The sequence below is a fragment of the Tachypleus tridentatus genome, chromosome 3, assembly GCF_004210375.1.
Source record: "Tachypleus tridentatus isolate NWPU-2018 chromosome 3, ASM421037v1, whole genome shotgun sequence".
Lineage (NCBI taxonomy): Eukaryota > Metazoa > Arthropoda > Merostomata > Xiphosura > Limulidae > Tachypleus > Tachypleus tridentatus.
Window position 1 is genome coordinate 57,496,466 of NC_134827.1, and position 21,481 is coordinate 57,517,946.

At 32.6% G+C, this 21,481-nt stretch overlaps 2 protein-coding genes across 3 annotated transcripts; both read left to right on the plus strand.

The window, feature by feature from the left end:
* Positions 1 to 1,939: 1,939 nt before the first annotated feature.
* LOC143246928 (sodium- and chloride-dependent GABA transporter 2-like) lies at positions 1,940 to 4,284 on the plus strand. 2 transcript variants are annotated; one of them, XM_076494201.1, is made up of 4 exons: positions 1,940 to 2,038; positions 2,596 to 2,695; positions 3,019 to 3,180; positions 3,483 to 4,284. In XM_076494201.1, exons 1-4 carry the CDS (start codon positions 2,028 to 2,030, stop codon positions 3,633 to 3,635), a joined length of 426 nt encoding a protein of 141 aa, XP_076350316.1. In that variant the 5' UTR covers positions 1,940 to 2,027; the 3' UTR covers positions 3,636 to 4,284. The 2 variants fall into 2 exon arrangements, with proteins under 2 accessions (XP_076350316.1, XP_076350317.1); XM_076494202.1 differs by having other exon boundaries at positions 3,019 to 3,120.
* A 4,416-nt stretch (positions 4,285 to 8,700) lies between these two features.
* On the plus strand, positions 8,701 to 21,145 carry LOC143246071 (sodium- and chloride-dependent GABA transporter 2-like). Its single transcript, XM_076492293.1, has 5 exons — positions 8,701 to 8,952; positions 10,983 to 11,115; positions 11,389 to 11,523; positions 12,045 to 12,481; positions 20,874 to 21,145. Exons 1-4 carry the CDS (start codon positions 8,744 to 8,746, stop codon positions 12,150 to 12,152), a joined length of 585 nt encoding a protein of 194 aa, XP_076348408.1. The 5' UTR covers positions 8,701 to 8,743; the 3' UTR covers positions 12,153 to 12,481; positions 20,874 to 21,145.
* Positions 21,146 to 21,481: the final 336 nt, after the last annotated feature.

The window sequence follows — 21,481 nt, forward strand, 5'->3', positions numbered from 1 at the left end:
CTAGCATTACTATAATAACAATTAAGCCTACTCTTGTAACTTGTACTGATTTCCGATGTTAAATTTTCCTGTACATCTTAGTTTTGTTTTATTTAGTTTATCTTTACCCTTTATTAAATAGTCCTAGTTTAAAACTTCCCTTACAGCTGAGTTAATAGCTTATAGACGTGTATTAAAATGCTAATTCGATTTGTCAATAGACACCGCCAAAATTAATTTGAGAAATTCTCAACTTCCTCGTACATGAAAAGCACGTACGCCACTTGTTTTCAAAATATTTATTTTTCGGAACAAGTTAAACGTACGTACATCAAAATCTTCACATTATAGGGATATTATAAACACTACACACATACACACAAATATATATATATATATATATATATATAGTTATCTTCCTCTTGTCAAAAGTCCACTTAGGCCTATTCAGTTACTTTACAATTTCAGTTGACAAAGCGAAGTTTCTTCTGTTACTATCTAAATATACTTCACTTACTTTATTATTGACTTGGGCCCGGGATGGCCAAACGTGTTAAGGCGTGCGACTCGTAATCTGAGTGTCACAGGTTCGCATCCGTGTCGCGCCAAACATGCTCGCCTTTCAGCCGTGGGGGCGTTATAATGTGATGGTCAATCCCACTATTCATTGTTAAAGAGTTGGCGGTGGGTGGTGATGATTAACTGCCTTCCCTCTAGTCTTACCCTACTAAAATTAGGGACGGCTAGCACAGATAGCCCTCGAGTAGCTTTGTGCGAAATTAAAAAAACAAAAAAACAATTATCATGGACTTACCGCGGTTGTATCCTACATGTTTAAACTTTTATACTGTCGCTTCTTCCTTCGTATTTCCCAAGAATCGTTTGTTTAGATGTCAGAGTCTATTGATACTAATTCATTCACTTTAGAACTCTCTTTTCTGAAATAAACTATTATTTTTATCTTTCTTCTGCTGTTATTTTTCCTCTAACACATTAATAGTTAGGCCTATAGCAACCGTTCGGCCTTTCCCCTCTTACAACAGACAACTTCTCTCTCTCCTCTTGTCTGTCTACTGTTCTCGCTTATCTCACACTATTTGTATATTTTTTCCCAAATCGTCTGTTCATTATATTCTCTGCATCAATAAACACAACACCCAATACACGTCTATTTTTAAATCTCTTATAAAGTAATTAAAAGTAAACAACTAAACAATCGTAAAACATTCTTTCGAAAACTAAACAAAATTACTATTATCGAAACTAGACAGTCTTTTATATCATGGCAATAAAATGAACTAGAATACGATTGTGAATACTTGACAACAGCAATGTTTAACCAAGCAAGTGTCAATTACCAATATATTAATTTTAATTAGTAAAATACCCATTATCAAGACAATAACAGTTTCTTTGTTGTGGTCAAGGTATATATTCATGAATTTACTGATGACAGAACTGTCCAATAATATTTCAGTTATTCATAACCTGAATTTGTTTGATTTTTATTTTAGTTTTATTGTTAAAACTAATTACCTTTATTGTTTTCTTTTGTTTCTTATTTTGGGGTCTTATATTCATTTCAGTTGATGAATTATTTTTTACCAGTATCGTAATAATTATATTTTATTACACGTTTTATCTTTTACAGTAAGTAAGATTTGTTTTCAAAACATACATAAAATCAAATCATATTTACTGTAAAAATGACGTAATAAATAAAACTTACCATAAGCACAACTCCCAATACTATTATATTTATTCAGTAACGTTCCACTTCTAATATATCTGTTTATTTCTGTGGCTTTACCATGGTGTTATCTTGTATCTAGAATATGGAAACTGTAACTTGTAATAATATATATTTAATCAAAACGAAACTGTTAAGTAATAATTCTGACTGGATTTTGTTAAACTGATCGTATTATTCACTAAAATAATCTTTTTACTTTTCAGGGGGGCATGTACATATTTCAACTGATGGATTATTATTCTGCCAGTCGAATGACTCTACTGTTCACTGTTTTCTTTCAAACTATAGTTATTACATGGGTTTATGGTAAGTTTCAAATGACATGTCCTTCATTGGTAAAATAGACCATTGTTTTATACATCACTTCCAACTTCTAATACATCTGTTTATTTCTATGGTGTAAGATTTTTATGTTAAATGTGGTGATGTGTTATACGTACGTTGATCCTGGGAGGATCTGTTGTACACAAGCTAGCCCTAAAAGATGGTATATGTGAGTTAACTCAATAACGTACTGTTATACTATATGCAAGTTATCCCTAAAATGGGCTGTATTATTCTCAGGTTAACTATAGAAGATGGTGTTTTATTGTTTTCTTTGGAGGTGTTAATTAATTATTCATTACGTTTAATCCGTGTATTATTGTACTCAATAGCCAATACTTTTGACAATTTAATTTCTTTTCATTTATTGCGGGATTTTCAAATGTTTTCAGTGTAAGCCAGTATTATTAATTAACAATTGGACATTTAATTTGTAGATTTGTTTGTCTTTTGAATTCAGGTTTTATGTCAAGTGTTTTTTCACATGAAAATTCTAGTTTGTAAATCAACAAATTTATAAAACTAGTAAATTATTACAGGTGTAAAATGTTTTCTAGCAACATTGAAGAGATGACAGGACATCGGCCCAACTGGTACTTCCTTGCCACCTGGGTCTTTGTCTCTCCAGCCGTTTGTTTGGTAAGTTTAATGCTGTGTTTTAAAGAAAGAATATTCAACGGTTTAATTAAATAAATAATTGAGTGTAATGGAGGACATGGATCTGTACATAGGTTCTCTGTAAATCATAAAGTGACCTTCGAACTTGCAGCACGTGAGAATATACGTTAACTGTAAGAACAGATCATTTATCCTACTTACTCAGTTACGTTTCTCATAGTATCAAAATAATATAAATAAATATCTTATCTTTAGTACCTAATATATATACAAATGATGTTAAATTTTATTTCAGTTTCTTTCAGAGAATGCTATTTCTAATTCTAAATACATATTCCCTTTAGGAAATATTTCTGTTTTCAGTTATGAGTCTGGTGTATGCAGAGACTTACGTTTATCCTTGGTGGGGAGAACTCTTAGGCTGGGGGATAGCCTTGGCTTCCATGGTATGGATTCCATCTTATGCTGTTTATTTCATGCTAGTCACACTAGGTTCTCTGAAGGACGTGAGTAGCTTTTAGTCTTTATCAAAAGTAAACTTTTAAAGATATTGACAAGTTATTCAGACTGAAACCTATTGAAACTCAACACTAGGTTATTGTTTCCTTTGTAGTAGATTTTCAAAACTTGTATTGACTAGTGAGACAGTCTTAAAATTGGCAAACAAGATATTAGTAAAGTACTTCAGATTTTTACATATAATATTATGTATGTTATTCTTTCCATATATGATATATACGATGATAAATGAAGTTAACAATCAGATTTGAAATTTATACCTCAACTGTTGGTTCCGTTTTTATTTCAGCGACTGATAGCTGGCCTAACTCCGAAACTTCAACCTTCTCAGAAATTAACCAAGACACTTGTTCAAGATTTCGAGCTTCCCAGAAGTAAAAACAATAAATTGTCAGACTCAGGAGATTATAAGTCGACAGCCCAAGACGTACTTCATATTTAACTGTTAAAAAGTCTATGTGATCATATTACAAGCACTAGATCTTCCTTTAGTACATGATCATATTACTAACACTAGATTCTCCTTTAGTACGTCATCTTATTACTAACACTAGGTTTTGCTTTAGTACATGATCATATTACTAGCATAAACCAAAACTGTTTTTAATTGTGCACTTAATATTGGTGACAATGAAATCAGAAAAGCAAGTTTTATATTATATTATAGAGGAAACTAGACTCTAATGCACTCACACCACGTAAAGATGAACTAGATTATAATTATGATAGTTATGATACAATACCTTTGGCCATAGGTGTATTAAACCTCACTCAAGCTGCATCCAATTGTTTATGTTCAGTTTTTGTTTTTGTTTCTAGTTTACCATAAACAACAACAGATGTAACGTATATCATTTTACCTTTTTTTCTCGCACATTTGTAAATATTATGTCGTTATGATTGATAGTTAGTTTATTAGTAAAACCAACAATTAAAGTAGGTAAAATAAAAGTGAATTATTTGTAACTCCCTTCAAAATGTCGTAAAGAATTTATTCGTTATATTAATTTCACACTTGATTGTATATTTTATACAAATGGTTCTGTGCTTTGAGTTTAATTAGACGTTAGGTGATAATTAGAAAAGAAAATATTGAAATATTAGAAATAACACGATTTGTTTTGCATAAATATGTCTATTATCAACACACACTTGTAATTTAGTGTTCAGTGAACATTTTTTTTACATTTTCAAACCTTATAAATAGTATGTAAATACAATTTTTACCTTTATTATATTAGTAATTACTGAACACTTCACTTTTATGAAAATCTTTGATAAATTTAATAATTTTCTGATATTGCAATTTACCCTTACACGGACAATAAATAAATAGTTTATTTACGTTTAAAAGCCGAGATGTGTAACAAAAGATGTTATGTTTTATTTACGTTTAAAAGCCAAGATGTGTAATAAAAAATGTTATGTTTTATTTACAATTCAAGTATGTAGTTCCCTAACACAAAATATGAAAGTACTAACCTCATATTTCTGAGCATACTTCTATGCATATTAATAAACAATGGAATGATTTATTTCTAAATTAATATTTGTAGCTACTGTGTGTTTGTGTATTTCATCCTCTGTATATGTAATGCAAAGACTACCATGTAGATTCCATATACAGATAGAATTGGCGGTGAGTGATTTGACTTCGTACACGTGCGGGTAATAATCACAATAAATTTAATTTTACGATGAGTCTTTAATGTAGATTTCTGGTCCAGTGTCCTCCGGAGGTTCTGCGGTAAGTCTATAAACTTATGGAGCTAAAATTCGGGTTTTGATTTCCCACGGTGAACACAGTCTGATTTCCTCTGTCACAAACAGAAATCAGTTCCTATACTAAAAACTACCAGTAGTATAGTAGAACAATACTGTATTAAAACATAGATTGTCGGGTGAACCAAGGAAGCCTTCAGAGTAAATATTATCAATAACTATCAGTAATAACAACAATATTATATTAGAACATAGATTGTCGAGTGAACCAAGGAGGCCTTCAGAGTAAATAACTGTAAGTATTGACAACAGTATCAGAATAAAATGCAGATTGTCCAGTGATCTACAAAGGCCTTCGGAGTAAATAGTATAAATAATTACTTCAATTAAAAGATCAGATTTCATGTTTTATTATCAATTAATAGCAGTATAATATAGAAAAATATAAATCACGAAATAATATCAAATGGATATACAATTCAATATTAATAACTTAAGAAATAAACAATGTTCAGTCAGCATCCTTTAGAATATTATATAACACACGAGTATTTAGCCCGTGTTGTCTTGTGTTATACACAATACACACAATTTAAATCTTTATCTTCTATTTATAAACAGCACCGAGTGTTATATCGGTGTTCTATACTATTATACACGATATGCAAGTGTTAACACTGTGTTCTCTACTATTGGTCAGGTGGTTAAGGCGCTCGACTGGTAATCCGAGCGTCGCGGATTCGAATCCCCGTCGCACCAAACATGCCCTTTCAGCCGTGGGAGAGATATAAAGTGACGGTCAATCTCGCTATTTGTTGGTAAAAGAGTAGCTCAAGAGTTGGTGGTGGGTGGTTCTGATTAACTGTTTTCTCTCTAGTGTTACACTGCTAAATTAGGGCGACTAGCGCAGATAGCCCTGTTATAGCTTTGTGCGAAATTCAAAACAAACAAATCAAACTATTTCGTTTGTCTCTTTACAACCAGTCTTTCCATTTACATCTTACTGTGAAGTCTCTCTGTAATTCTTACCTTAAATGCTATTATACAACTTAAGATGGAAGTGAAAACGTTATGTACTTTTATTTGAGATAAACAGATATCGATACAGATATTTGATTTGCGTTAAGAAGTGTCAGGCCTTTCGTTTGGCTTCCTAGGTATGGCTGGGGACTTAAAACGCTAGAAACCGCTAACCTGATACGGACCTACAAAGTTAACTATAAACAAACATCTCCTTCCTGCTTGTGCCAAATTTTGTTTTACAGATATCTTGTCGTTTAACATTTTCGAAGTTCATTCTCTACATTATATAGGAATAAATTTAATGAATCAGCTTTTTGTTTAGTTGGGAAATAGCTCAGTGAGTCGTTCTTTTTTAAAAAAAACGAAAGGAAATGGTATAAATTACATCAGCTGGCGAAGAACGACATTTTAGTATTAATGTATGTCTAACAGTAAGACACACCATTCCACCAGATTTTCATTTGAGGCCATGTATTAGATGACCTGATAGGTTTTGTTATGAAGCGAAAGACGTGTTTATTTTATATATCTCTGTTAATCAAATACGATTCACATTTAGTATCGAAATGAAGCCGGCTGTGTTTTAATCTTAACCTAAAACATACATAACAGTAAAAGAGGTACATGTACTTACTTTAGGTGTCTCAATTTATTTTATAACCACTATTTCAAGTTTCATAACTGTAAACACATTTTCAAGTGTCGTAGTGCTAGACTTGACTAACAATTGTTCAAATTGTAATACTCAAAGAAATCAGGACAAATCGTCGCATTTTTTATAAACAAATCACTACACGTCAATCATTATTCGCACTTGTTGATAAACTCAACAACACTGAATGAATATTTTATCTCTACACATAGCCAATATCACTTCTCAGATTACTGGTTTTTGTTCTCCAAACAACTGGAGGTCAATATTACACCTTAAGCGACTACCTATTGATATCCTAACATATAGAAGATACTATCAAACCATAAGTAAATGTTTTTGTTGTTGTTGTTATAACAGTTGAAGGTGAAAATTACATCTTAGGCGACTGTCTATTGTTATTTTAAAATGAGGAAGCCACCATCGCATCGCAAGTAACTAATTTTTTCATTTAACACCAAGAGGTTTTTAAGTGACTGATGTTTATAAAAATAAGGAAACTGGAGTAAGATTTGTAATGTACGTTTTATTGAGACACAAACAGAACTGACCGACAAAACGACCTTCAGGTTTTTGGTAACATTTCTTTAACAGACCTGTTATGACGTCAAGGAAATAAAAATTTGTACGGAGCAAAACTCACTTTAGGATATATTAGGACTACTGTATTAACTAACTTAGGAAAAGAGTAGACGCACGGGACATGAACTTCACACAGCAACCGAACAACAAACAACAGAAAACACCTTTCTACTCTACTGTTCATGGTTTTTACTTACTGCTTGAGGCAGCAAGTCAACAACCAACCATTCAGTAGGAAGCGCCACTAGCATAATTTTATTAAATCAAAGGGTGAACAAAATCAACCAATAAAGTGCAGAACGAAGAGAAATCCTAATTTCTGACCAATCCTGGCTTTAATAAATGCACATAAGAATAAGAACGACTTTGCAATGATGGAATTATTTTGTTAAATATATTGTTAGTTTTAGTATTATCTTTCTGAATTTCATTTCTAGGTTTTTTATGCTTGAAAGTTTGTTTAAAAAATTTTGAAAACTATATAAACAAAGAAGAAATTGTGGCAGTTTAAAATACAAAAATTTTAACATACGAAATTTAAAAATGGATCAACTTGAATAAAACGTAAATATACATAAATGACATCTCTTGGAACGTACAGTTACATAATGTATTTGATTGTACTGAATTAATGTCTCCCTAGATGAATTATTGTGTATATGTGCACATGAAAATGGTTTTAAATGATACAATTTAGGGTGTGGGTGCACATAGAAGTTGTGTCTCATGGATTAAATGAAACAGAACATTTAAACAAATATATTTTACTGGTTTTCTGAGGTGTATTTATTTCTTCATCGCTTTAACTATACATGTATATAACTGTATGCTTTTTCAACTATATATATATATATATACATATATATCTTGACAGTGTATTTTGTTTTCTACAGCATTTGTTTGTGTTAAAGTTACGTCTTTTGATAACATATCTCCTGAAAATGAAACATCAGAAACCGTCAGTGTAGAAAATGGAGTGGAAATGATCACAATACCCGAGGAAATGAACCAGTCGGTAGTGATCACAATACCTGATGAAATGAGCCAGTTGGTAACAAGTCCAGATAAGGAGAAAGAACCAGAACGTTGGGAATGGGAAGGAAAACTGGACTTTGTTTTAAGTTCTATAAACTACGCTGTCGGTCTTGGAAACGTATGGCGATTTCCATACTTGTGTTATGAAAATGGTGGAGGTATGTGTCTTGTGGTTTAATCCAACATAATATACATGAAACCTTTACCTTACTAAATGTTAAATCGATGGTTCTAATGGATTATATGTTGTTGTTTGTTACTTAGGGGCATTTTTGTTTCCCTATCTCATCTGTTTAGTCTTGTGTGCTGTTCCTCTATTCTTTCTGGAAGTGGCCATTGGTTAGTACCTCAGCATTGGTGGTATCGGGGTCTGGTATTTGATTCCTATCTTTAAAGGTAGCTATTGTTGTTTACTTCTAGTGCCTTAGTATTTTTCACCTTTTCCGGATATATATAACTCATACTTGTGTCTCAAATATGTCAACAGTTCTTATATTATGTAATCTATACTTTCACTAGGAATTGGCTTTGCTTCAATGGCCATCATTTGTCTCTATAATATCTACCACGTGGTGATAATAGCTTGGACTTTATTCTACTTCGTGTTCTCAATGACGCCACAACTGCCTTGGGAATCGTGTGGTAATTGGTGGAACACAAAATACTGCATGAAAGAGGGAACCAACATCACGAATCTCAATATTACAGCCACCGAAGCAAAATCACCTGTAACCGAATTCTGGGAGTAGGTTTAATTTTTTATTTTTCAGATGAATCTTTTATTTTCGATCAATAAATAAAAGTCGTATTTGGATCTAGTGTTCTCAAAATATTGTTTTCTATGTATATATATACACATATATATATTACAATGGGAGTACAATTATATAACTATTTTCTATCAACATAATGTTATTATTTATTCATTTTCCACATTTGTACACTGGTTTTTAGTCCAGTTAACTGTTTACCAGTAATTTATATTTTTCTACTTTAATTTATGAAAAATATATTGTCGATAGTCCAAAATGTTTAACTTGTCCAGCCACAGTGGATTTTCAACATTTATTTTAAGATATACCACTATGTAAAATGATAATATAATTTATTTATTAACTTATAATATATGTGGTTTAAGCATGTAGAACAAACAACTAATCCTTTACATTTAAGTTTTACTCTAGGAAGATCTCAAAGTAATAAAGATCTTCCCAATTTTATTGAAATAGATTCCATTAACAAACATTCATTTACTAATGCCAAAATAACTATCTTTGAAAATTATACAATGTAAATCTACTAATAAAAAGAGGAAAATATTTTGAAGAAAAAACTCCTTATTCTTATGAATTATACAATGATTTTCAAAACAAAACTACTGATTTTTAAATAAACTTATTTGTATTAGAATTTCAATTGAAATAAATACTTGTAATAGTAAAAAAAAAAAGAAGTAAAGGTGGCTTCCTAGTGGCATAACGGTTTGTCTGAAGACTTATAATGTAAGAAACAGATATCTCAATGTGTATCTTTGTGCTTAACAATGATAAAGTTAAAGGTAAAAATATAAAAAAAATGATTACTTTTGATAATTTGTATTAGAATGTAAGATACTTCTTTTTGCAGATATGTTAACACTTAAAATTAATAATAATAGAAGTTTTTTATATAAATGATAGAAAATTTAAATATTTGTAAAATAATTGTTAAATTTTGAATTCAAATATCTTTCTATTAAAGTTTAATTTTAAATTTGATTAAATTTTGTTTAATATCATTTTTTAAGTAAAAGAGTGGAGGTTGGAAGTTTCAACTTTTAGAACTTTTAGGATACTTTTATTTCTACGATTTTCTTTTTCTACGATTATTTTGCATGTGGAGGTTCTATCTGAATATTAAGCATAACTGCCTTCTCACAATTGGCTGCAGCCCTATGAAAGGCAGTAGGAGTTGAGATATTACGTTTGTAAGCACTCAAATTCTAACCCTTAAATGATTTTACATACCTGCTGACTAGTCTGACATCAATGTCTGGATTTTATCTGATAAAATAATGTAATGACCACTTACATTATTCGTTGTGACTCATGGTTGAGAAATAAGATAGATAATTCAAAATAGCTGTTTAATTTTAATTCTGTTATAATGTTTGTTATACGTATATTTTGTAGAAGTTGGTTAAAAATACAAGCACATCATTCAAAGTCATTATACGTAAAAAGGTAATTGTTCCAGGGGAAGCACACTTCCTCCAGAGGTACACATGTTTTAATTAGGGAAGTTTAGAAATAGTGTTTCAAAATTATTTTGCATGTGAGTCACTATTCTCACAAACTACCATTGCCTTTGTTTCTCTTCCTTTTCACAATATGAGATTAGTGATTTCAGTACAATATGTGTCAGTGTGTAGAATTCTGTTCAAAACAGGTGATGCTTACTGTAGCTACATCTAGGAATAGGCTTAACTAACAAGGACTGTAATAATAATGGACACCTTATGTGCCAGTTTATTATGCACCATGTACCTTGTGAGAATTTTACCCAGTTAACCTTGTTATTGTTAATCTTGTAAGATAAATTTTAGGACATATATTTCTAGGTATAATTGGTTTTTAAATAACCTTCCTTGTTTCTATTATTGGCTTGAAAGTTACTTACAATACCATAGTAGACAGTTTTATCATTTAATACTCAAAAATTAAAAATTATGAAATCCTAACTGAAATTGGTTTAATAGTACATTTCAATAAAACAGTATTTATTACTCTTTTGAAGGCGTCGAACATTACAGATTACTTCGGGATTACATGACCTGGGAGGTGTGAACATAGAACTGAGTTTCTGTTTGTTACTTGCCTGGTTTGTGGTTTATTTGGTCATCTTGAAAGGACTACAGAGTAGTGGCAAGGTGAGATTTAAACTAAAATAAAACTTCGAAACAAAAGAAAAAGGAAAGATTGCATAAAACAGTGTTACAGTAATCACAAGGAAAGATAACCTAATGACATAAAAAACCATTACAGTAACCATAAGAAAACATCACCTAATGACATTAAACACCATTACAGTAATCATAAGGAAACATCATCTTTTATTTAATCCAATAATCTTTAATGTTTCTAGCATTAATTATTTCATATCTTTGGACTGTTTTACTTTATTATTTGTTCATTGTTTACAGATTATTAAGGTGTCAGCAGTCACTCCATACGTCATTCGAATCATTCTTCTTATTCGTGGAGTGACGTTAGAGGGCGCTGGAGACGGACTACTTTTTTACGTTACTCCTCAATTCGACAAACTTTTGGATCCCAAGGTTCGTTTATGTTATTGTTATTATATTCATATGTAAATGTTATTGTAATTACATTCATATACTCATGTTATTGTTATTGTATTCATATGTAAATGTTATTGTCATGATATTAATATACTAATGTTATTATTATTACATTCATATACGATATAAACACAAGTAAATATTAATGTTAGATGTTAAAGGTTGTTGGACAGAAGCAATGGCATATTCTTTTACCAACGAATAGTGGGATTAACCATATATTTTAATGCCCTGACGCTGAAGACAAACATTAACAACCAGGCTGGACAACAAATTAAACTTCCCATCTAATGTAACTGAAGTTTACGTCTTTAGTGAAAACAGTGTCATTGTTAATCAGTAACTGTCAAGCGACTTTTTTTTTCGTTTATTTGCTATCAAGGTTTAATACTAGTTAATAATTCTTTAATCAAAACGCAACGAAACTAAATTAGTGTTAAATTTAAAGAAGTGAACTCTTTGTAATCAGTATTAATTTATTGTATTAATGTTATTAGGTCTGGGTGACAGCAGGAGCGCAAGTGTTTTTCACCTTTGGTATTGGTTTCGATTCCGTCGTAACTCTTGGAAGTTACAACAAGTTTAGCCACAACTTCTTCCGGTAACAAAAAAACAACAAACAAACTTTTGAGAAATGTTTTCTTATGTGTTAATGTAATTATTTAACAATGATTCGCACAAAAATGTTCAATGTAATAATTCTCTGTACTCTGTATTCCTTATTGTTTCAGTGTTTCTGTTTCCATGGATATTATTGTACACTTTGCACACATTCATTATTGTTTCTATATCTTTATTTCTAGAGACGGATATATTTTTTGTGTTATTAATCCTGCTACCAGTATATTTGCTGGTAGCGTTGTATTTTCCGTCCTCGGGCACATGGCATATTTGAAAGGCGGCGGGACTGAAGTTGCTGATGTTGTAAAGTCCGGTAAGATAATTCAGTCTTCTAGTGCTTCAGTTGTTTATATAAACAGTAAAAGCTCTGTTTCTGTACAAAATAAACGTGTAACAGAATATTTCAGAACAAACTTTATTAATATATTTTTTTTAATCTTGGTTCTAAAACATTTAAAATGAAACGTCTATTGGTAAGTTACAGTGTATCAACATCTTAACATAAACTAAGTATCATCAGACAGTGACCTGCTGTGTTATTTTCAGAGTACAAACACGGTCTTTGTTCAAATTTCATCTAACATGGTGTACTTTCTTCAGGTCCAGGGTTAGTTTTCCTTGTTTATCCAGAAATTGTTCTACAGTTGCCACCTCCCCCTTTATGGTCAATTGTGTTCTTCCTCATTCTGTTAATTCAGATAATATGTTGATGTATGTTATTTGATAGCCAGGTGAGAATATAATATGTTGATGTGTGTTATTTGACAGCCAGGTGAGCATATAATATGCTGATGTGTGTTATTTGATAGCCAGGTGAGCATATAATATGTTGATGTGTGTTATTTGATAGCCAGGTGAGCATATAATACGTTGATGTGTGTTATTTGATAGCCAGGTGAACATATAATATGTTGATGTGTGTTATTTGATAGCCAGGTGAGCATATAATGTGTTGATGTGTGTTAATTGATAGCCAGGTGAACATATAATGTGTTGATGTGTGTTAATGTACGTCAACATTGTGAAATATTCAGGGACTAAACACTGTCTTTCGTTTTTGTTTCAAATTTATACGTTTCTCTTATCGTTTGCTTGGTGAGAGTTTTAACGTCTTGTGCGTGGTTCAACGTATGGGATCTGCTTGGAAGTGAAATAAACAATTTCAGCAGTATAAAAACGTGAGTAACATTTTACTCAATTACACATTTCAACGAAGAACAAGAGATTTTCGAGAGAACCGATAGGTAAGGGAAAACAATTAGCAAGTTGCGACTGTTTTTTGGGATTTAGAAATTCTGCCAATCCCTCAATGAACGTAAGGCTAGTACGTGAAATTTGTAAAACTTGTAGTTGATGAAATGAAAGGATATCATTGTCATTAATTGCACTGACAACCTGAGTAGCAACAGGAGCTAACGGTAGAAGCTACGAACTGTTTTACTCCATGACTCCCATATATTATTCCCTGGTGTGCGTGTAACATATAATTTTTCAGTTTAACAAAACTAGCCCTTCTGGTGTGTTGCTAATATCATATATTTTATTTCCTCCTCTGCCCTATCAAATATTTGGTTGCAAGTCATGTGTCGAGTTACAATACAATTGTTAATACGTGTGTATGCTACATCCTACAATTGTATGTAACTTGCTACATATAACAGATATCATCTACACGATGGATACCTCCTATGTTTTCCTATCGTGTTACATATATTAGTAACAAGTTACATGGCTGTTACGTGTTACATTTTTTAGTTATGTGCCACATGTCACAGTAATGAACTATATCAGCTACATGGTTAATATCTCTTGCAGTTGCTACATATGTTTGTAAGTTGTTACAGATGTCACTAATGAGTTACGTGGTTGATACCTGCGACAAATCTCACCACGTTATTCTAGTCCTAGTTCCAGATTGTTGTGTGTTTCAACTGCGACCTCTAACACATGTTTGTTTTGTGGTACATATACTTGTTGCTGCACGTCACATGAATTTACATTATGTTCTATTTTATATCTGACAAATCAAACAATGGATGCGAAACCACATATTGTTTAACTGTTTATCGCTGGTTAAATATTTCAATATGCAATAAATTTCAAAGTACCATTCTTCAGTGATCAATAGAGATAAACTTCTATTTCAGAAACTAATAACTTAAAACGTCCTCTCACGCAAGATGAAGTATTACGTTATCAAACTAAATAATAACACGTATGTTTGAAACTTTATTATATAAAACATTAATTCACTAAATATATATATACACTGCTGGCCAAAAGTTTAAGGCCAATTAACACAAAAATTTGCATTTTGCATTGTTAGGCTCAACCACTTGTTTGAGTAGAGCTTCAAAAGATGAAAATAAGAAAAGGGAAAATAAAAATAAAAAACTTTTTTAGTATTTAATAGGGAAATATGTGAACACTAAGAAATTAGTCTGAATACTAGCTGATCAAAAGGTTAAGACCATACCAGAAAGAAGTCCCAAACAGGGTAGGAAATGCCCAATAAGAGGTCTCATTAGTGAGTTGCACGGCCATCATTGCGAATAATTGCAAACATTCACTTTGGCATGGTCGATATAAGATTTCGCAGAAGGCTGGCTGGTATATTATTCCAAGTGGTGAAGATGGCTTGACGAATATCATGCACTGTTTGAAATTGACGTCCATTTCTATAGATTTTTCTTACCATCTACCCCCAAACATTTTCAATGGGGTTCAGTTCGGGCGAACACGCTGGATGGTCCCAAAGAATCACGGGTATTGTGGATTGCAGCGTTGTTCTGCTGAAAGATCCAGTTATTTCCACACAAGCGGGGGCCTTCAGTCAATAAAAATGCTCTCTCCGATATGCCAATGTAGCCAGCTGCTGTTTGACGCCCCTGTATAACCTGAAGCTCTATTGTTCCATGGAAGAAGAAAGCACCTCAGATCATGATGGAACCTCCTCCACTGTGTCGTGTAGAAACTTTCTCCGGTGTGATATCCTTATCGTGCCAGTAACGTTGGAACTCATTTGGACCATCCAGGTTAAATTTTGTCTCATCGGAAAACAAAACATTCTTCCACTTTTCTACGTCCCATGTTTGGTGCTTCTCAGCAAAGTTTAACTGAGCTGTTTCGTGGTGTGGAAGGAGGCGTAGCCTTTGAAGACGTTTATCATTTTTTAAAGCCTTTCTCTCGTAGGTGCCGTCTTATTGTTCTTGAGCTGCATTCTCTGTCCGTAAGGACCTTAATCTGGTTCGACGATCGGCTATTGTCCTGCCGGACAACCCGTCGAAATGTTCTTGGGCTGACCTCTTAAAATTCTCGTTCCGTATCCCTCAGGATCTTTTAAGAAATTTGCAACAGCAGTTTTACTTTTACAGAAGAACGTAAAATACAACAGGCAAAACAACTTACAGGCTCATTTTGTTTTATAAAACAATTTTTTGTTATGTGGCCAACCTTACCCCATTTAAAACACTGCAAGTCCTCGCACTTATTTTGTCCACTTCGCCAGTTTACTTTTTCATTCATACTCTTACTTATCATACTTATTACAGACTGCTTGTACCTATATATCTGTTGCTCTCTTGTATCCTCGATTAAATCTAATAAGGTTTCTCGTTGGGTATTGGATTCATTAACATCACTCCGAGCTCTATCGCTAAGCGACCTTCGCTGATACTCAGACTTTAGTGTATCTTGAATCATCATCTAATCTAAGTTCTACGTAATCTACTACCTTGCTCTTGTAGCTTTATGTCCAAACACTCGAACAGACTCGCCTTTTTCTTGATTCATATTTCGTAATTGTACCATGATTGTGCTTGGCCTTTCTCGTTTACCATATTCCTATGTCAGCATACGTGTTACAAACTGAAAATCTACAGTTTCACGCAATGCCTCAATGAAACGTTTTGCTTTTCCTGCTGTTTTTGTCTCAAAATGTCTGATTTCTGTGCGTCAGTCCAACCAGATATTCTAACAGCTTCATTTAATGCATCTACAAAACTTTCGACATCCTCGTCGAACTTATAGTGAAAAAAAGGTATCGTGCCCGTTAAGTGTGTCGTACCTCACGAACCTACTTGAGTGACTGGATCTGACACAGCTTCCACATTATCATCAGCCCCTCTGGTAAGAGTAGTGTCTAGTGCCTCATGAACCTACTTGAGTGAGTGGATCTGGCACAGCTTCTAGATTATCATCAGCCCCTCTGATAAGAGTAGTGTCTATGCCAGCAATAGCCATAGTTACTTATTTAATTTTATTTTCTACTTACCCAACTTATAGAACCTTAAACTAATTTCTCTACCTCAACCTCTTTCTTTATTTTACCCAACCTGTTGTTATTTACTCCAAAAATATCCTCCAAGACTTCACCAATCACGTAACGGTGACAAGGCAGGCCGAGTGGTTGGTTTAGTTTAGCTGTTGGAACTTCGACTGATAGTACGTGTTGTTACACGACTTATTTATTTTTAAGTGAGGATGTAGTGGGTGAGTGGAGCACACAGATACTAACTCGAGACTAACTGCCCTCCTCTAGTCTTACACTGCTAAATTAGGCACGGGTAGCGCGGATAGCCCACTTTTAGCTTTGCGTGAAATTCAAACCAAACCACGTCGATAGAACAGCAGAATTAGTTGTCATCAAATGGTTAATAAAGATAAATTATTGTTAATCAAGAGCTTGAAACCATTGATGTTGAATATAAGTACAGTTGGAATTTCAAAGGTATTAAAGATATACCGCTGATGTATTTTCAAGGTAGCTGATGGGGGGAATAATCTTCCAAAACTGATATTTCTCAAATACAGTTGACGAACTAACCGATAGATTGGACTAGATATTTGTTTTAGTATTTTAAACGATTTATCTACTGAGCAATTAAGAAAGATAAATTAGAAGCGGAAATACTAAATATTTTAAAATCCTGTATGGATATAGATTGACGCACCATAGCGAGTAGAAGACAACTAAAATACAATTTATAGATACATAACATTGAATAGGAAGCTGTCCAATGACTTTGTACTTAGTTATCGAATATCCAGTATGTTAGCTCAGTAGGTAAACCACTTGACCATTCTACAGGGTATCCAGGGTTCGATACCAACCTTACTAGTAAGCAATGTAGGGGTGAAGTTTGTAGAGCACTTGCATAATGTACGACAGATAATATGACATAAAAATGAAATCACCACACCAAGAAGCTTTATTCCAATGAGAGGACAAGACTTTATTTTAGTAACACACATACTAAAACATATAAAATCATAAATTCATTTGAAAAATGAAACTTGAATAAAATTCTGTACTTCTTCAGACAGAACAGTGTAAAAATAATACATGTAGTGTCTTCTTCACAGATAATTATTGAATAATCAAGTATGTGTTGATAAACCAGGAAGCTACGGACGAAAAAAAAAAGACAGAAATACATCACTTCTAATTGTACTACAGTTGGTCAGCTACAGAAATGATACACGTAAAGCAATGTTTCTAATATTGTATTTTTATATTGCACTGATTTCTGATTTGAGTGGCAATGAAGATATGGTGAATAATGGGAGATTTTTTAATTTTATATTATTGGACTAGGTGAGAAATAGAAACCAGTATAAATAAAGAGAGCCAGCAAAATCATAATAAACAAATTTTATCATGAACCACAGCAGTGTTTCATAAAATGGATCACAACAAAACCGTATAGAATGTGACGACGAAAAACACCTTAAATAGTAAATATTCAATTCAGTTCAAACACTTTAAACCCCTTGTTGTTTATAACTAAGACTATACCTATATAAAAATTTGTAAAAAAGAAAAGCAGTACAAAACGACCCATTTAAAAATGTTATATATGAGGTGAAAGAAGAATTATCAGCCCATAACAGATAAATATATTTATATGTAACATGTAGATATTAAATGCTTTCCACGTTATATACTTGGTCACCTCTAGTGGCACAGCCGTGCATCTACGAATTTATAACGCTAGAAACCGAGTTTTGATACCCATAGAGCCCATGTAATTTTGTGCTTAATTCCAAACAAACAGTCGGTGTTTTTAAGAAGCCAGCCCCCTATATTATACATGAAGAGAAGTAGTAAATAAATCAATACACATGATATCAACTTTTATTTCACACATCGTAGAATAATTACTTTAAAAGACACGAAGAAATATTTATTGTGACATTTTAGTCTCATGTTTTATTTGAAAGACTGCTATTGTACTTGTAAAATGTTATACTCACGTAGTGGAGGTTGTGTCTTGTATATAGTTTTCCTTTACTATACATACATAATGTCGTTACACGGCAGCTATATTCTCAAACAAATCTCCATCTGCAGTTTAACATTTTAGATTTAAAACAACTGCGATCAAATAGTCAATAGTGCAGTAAATAATCACGAACCGTAGCAACTAGGTATTAGTTATGTTTATTATCATTACAATGTATAAAGTTTGCTACCTTACCCAGTAATCCTTTGCCCATAATCCAGTATACAAAATAAGAAAAGTAAAAACTGAGAATTTACAAATCTGCAAATAGACGCCATAAAAGGATTAGGAAAGAAAGTGCATTTTGAAAACACCAAATATAATTAAAGGTAAAAGCATGGAATCAAAATAAGGGTTTCTAGTTTCAGTAAATAATGTTTACAGTATCTCCAATCCGGGTTCCTTGTTTTGTTTACAATCAATATTTACATATTTTTAAATTCCCATTTTCATATTTATTTCGCCTTAACAAGTACAGCAAAAAATATAGTTTATTTGCCACAAAAGACAGTCGTTTTTACTGGAGAGTTCTGTTTGAAGTTCTTGTGAATGTTTGAGAGAAAATCATCAGTAAGATTGGCTGTATTGAGCTACTCTTCAGATTCAGTTTGTTAGTATTGTGTTCCAGACAGTAAATATCACGTTGCTCAGAGTCCTTGATAATGTAAAATTTGTCCAGAATGACTATCACTACGCATATTTTTATTTATTTGTAGATGTTCAGCAGTCCCTAATTTTGAAGTTAATACACTACAAATGAGGCAGCTTGTTAATATCATCCTCCGTGATCTCTTGGACAACTCTTTACCATGGAATATAAAGATGAAAAGTCACAATATAATGTTTAGGGACAACAATGGACTTGTGCAAAGCACTAAATAGATATAAATTAAACTCTACTTAAAAAGTAGCTTTTGTAAGATAAATATTAATTTTAAAGATAAATATATGTATATATACACTTTTTGTAAATGTAACCAAGAAAACCGGAACTACATCGTTCTTGTTTATTTCAGTCAGAATTAATTATATTAATTACCAATAATAATGTTGAAGTAATAGATAAAAATCAAGGATGAGATGGACAAAGTGAATTATAAAGAAAACCAGCAACTCTGAGTGAGGAAGTAACCATTGTAAGTACTTAAGAAAGACCGAAAAAACAAAGAGGTTTTTTCTAGACTGACTCAAGTTAACCGCTATTAAAGAGTTTGAATATTGACCTTGTGACTGGTATAGTAGAGGACGTTGTTTGACTGACATTAAAAAGTGAACAACCGTCAGACAATTATCCTTTCATAAATCACTGAAAAAAAACCCAACGGAAATGCAGTTTCCTCCATGGGAAGAAGTCAAAACATCAGAGAAATGCCCTACAAGTATGTTCTTTTGAAACGTGAATTTGCCCAGCATGGCCAGGTGGCTGGGGCGGTCGACTTGTAATCTGAGGGTTGCGGGTTCGAGTCTCCGTGGAACCAGACATGGTTGTTCTTTTTAGCCGTGGGAGCGTTATAATGTGATGGTCAATCCCACTATTTGTTGGTAAAAAAGTAGCCCAGTGGTTGACGGTGGGTGGTGATGACTAGCTGCCTTCTCTCTAGGTTTACACTGCTAAATTAGGGACAGCTAGCGCAGATAGCCCGCATGTAGCTTTGCGCAAAATTCAAAACAAACCAAACTACGTCAATTTAACTGTAACACGCACTATGCCTGCAACTGTATTTTTCCATATTCAGATATAAAGAAACGAAAGAACAACTTCAACAATGCTTTAACATTTAAAGCGTTAAACGAAAACAACAACTAATTGACATAATTTTTATTTAAGAAAAAAAATTATTTCACTTTCCCTTACTGGCTTCACATACTACTGGGAACTATAGAATAACTTCAGGCTCTTTGCATGAGAGCGTATGAATGTTTTCTTACAGCAAAGCCACATCGAGCTATCCGCTGAGCCCACCGAGAGGAATCGAGCCCCTGATTGCATGAGGGAAATTTACATATTTTCAATGTACAACATTGTTGTAGATTATTGGTTTATATTTATTTGAGTTATAAAAACACATGTGAAACACTGAGCGGCATATTCTAATTTATTGTGGTTTCAAAGAAAAAATCTTATATTTGGTTAAGTAAAGCGTAATAAAAACTGAATCGTGTTCTGTTAGGAACTTGTTATCATTCATGTGGAAGTGCTGTTACAGCTAAAACATTCTTCTTTAATAGACAATATTCCAATTTATGGTTGTTTAGAACCAAATTCTAATTGGTTAACGTTGACAATGTTTTAATATCTTAATAAAACATATTTAGCATTCTTTCAAATTGTACACGAAAAATTTCTGTAAAACCATCTAACAAATATTATATAAAACCTAATCATATGCCACATAAGACAAGTGTTTTTTTTTCGTATAGCAAAGCCACAAAGGGCTATCTGCTCAGCCCACCGAGAGGAATCGAGCCCCTGATTTTAGCGTTGTAAATCCGGAGAGATACCGCTGTACTAGCGGAGGGCGCCACATAAGACAAAGAAACTTCCTTCTGTCAAGAACAAACAAACAAAAAAATGAAAAAAGGTCACAATGATTTGTGGAGGAAACTGGAAGAGATGTTTTATTTTACAATATTTCATTTAAAGGTGAGGACAGAAGTTTAGTTAAAATAATTTATTTGCTATTCATTAAATTTGAATGTTATTTAAGCAAAATAAATGGCTTTTCATGGTTTTGCAAAAGGGATTTATTTGCACGTAACATTTGAAATTAAAATATATTAATAAGTTTTACCTTTCGCAAAATTGTAAAATTAGATTTAAAGTTTGAAATAACGACAACTTTCTTAAACATGGACTTCAGTTTAAAATAAAATGCATTAGTAGGTATTTAATTCGTTGTTTTAGGCCAATCTATCTTTTCTATTGCTAGAGGTCTTGTACTTTCCCAAAAATGATGTTTTCTTCAATTGTAACATAAAAGTTTATTTAGTTCTTGTAGAAGAGAGTTCGTTAATTCTAAACTAGTTTT

Bases quoted from the DNA above. Each gene is read 5' to 3' on its own strand.
- LOC143246928 (XM_076494201.1), top strand. The intron at 2,696-3,018 runs GTAAGTTTAATG...TATTCCCTTTAG, and splicing joins TCTCTCCAGCCGTTTGTTTG to GAAATATTTCTGTTTTCAGT. The intron at 3,181-3,482 runs GTGAGTAGCTTT...TTTTTATTTCAG, and splicing joins CACTAGGTTCTCTGAAGGAC to CGACTGATAGCTGGCCTAAC.
- LOC143246071 (XM_076492293.1), top strand. From the start codon at position 8,744: ATGGCCATCATTTGTCTCTATAATATCTACCACGTGGTGATAATAGCT. The intron at 8,953-10,982 runs GTAGGTTTAATT...ACTCTTTTGAAG, and splicing joins CCTGTAACCGAATTCTGGGA to GCGTCGAACATTACAGATTA. The intron at 11,116-11,388 runs GTGAGATTTAAA...CATTGTTTACAG, and splicing joins GACTACAGAGTAGTGGCAAG to ATTATTAAGGTGTCAGCAGT.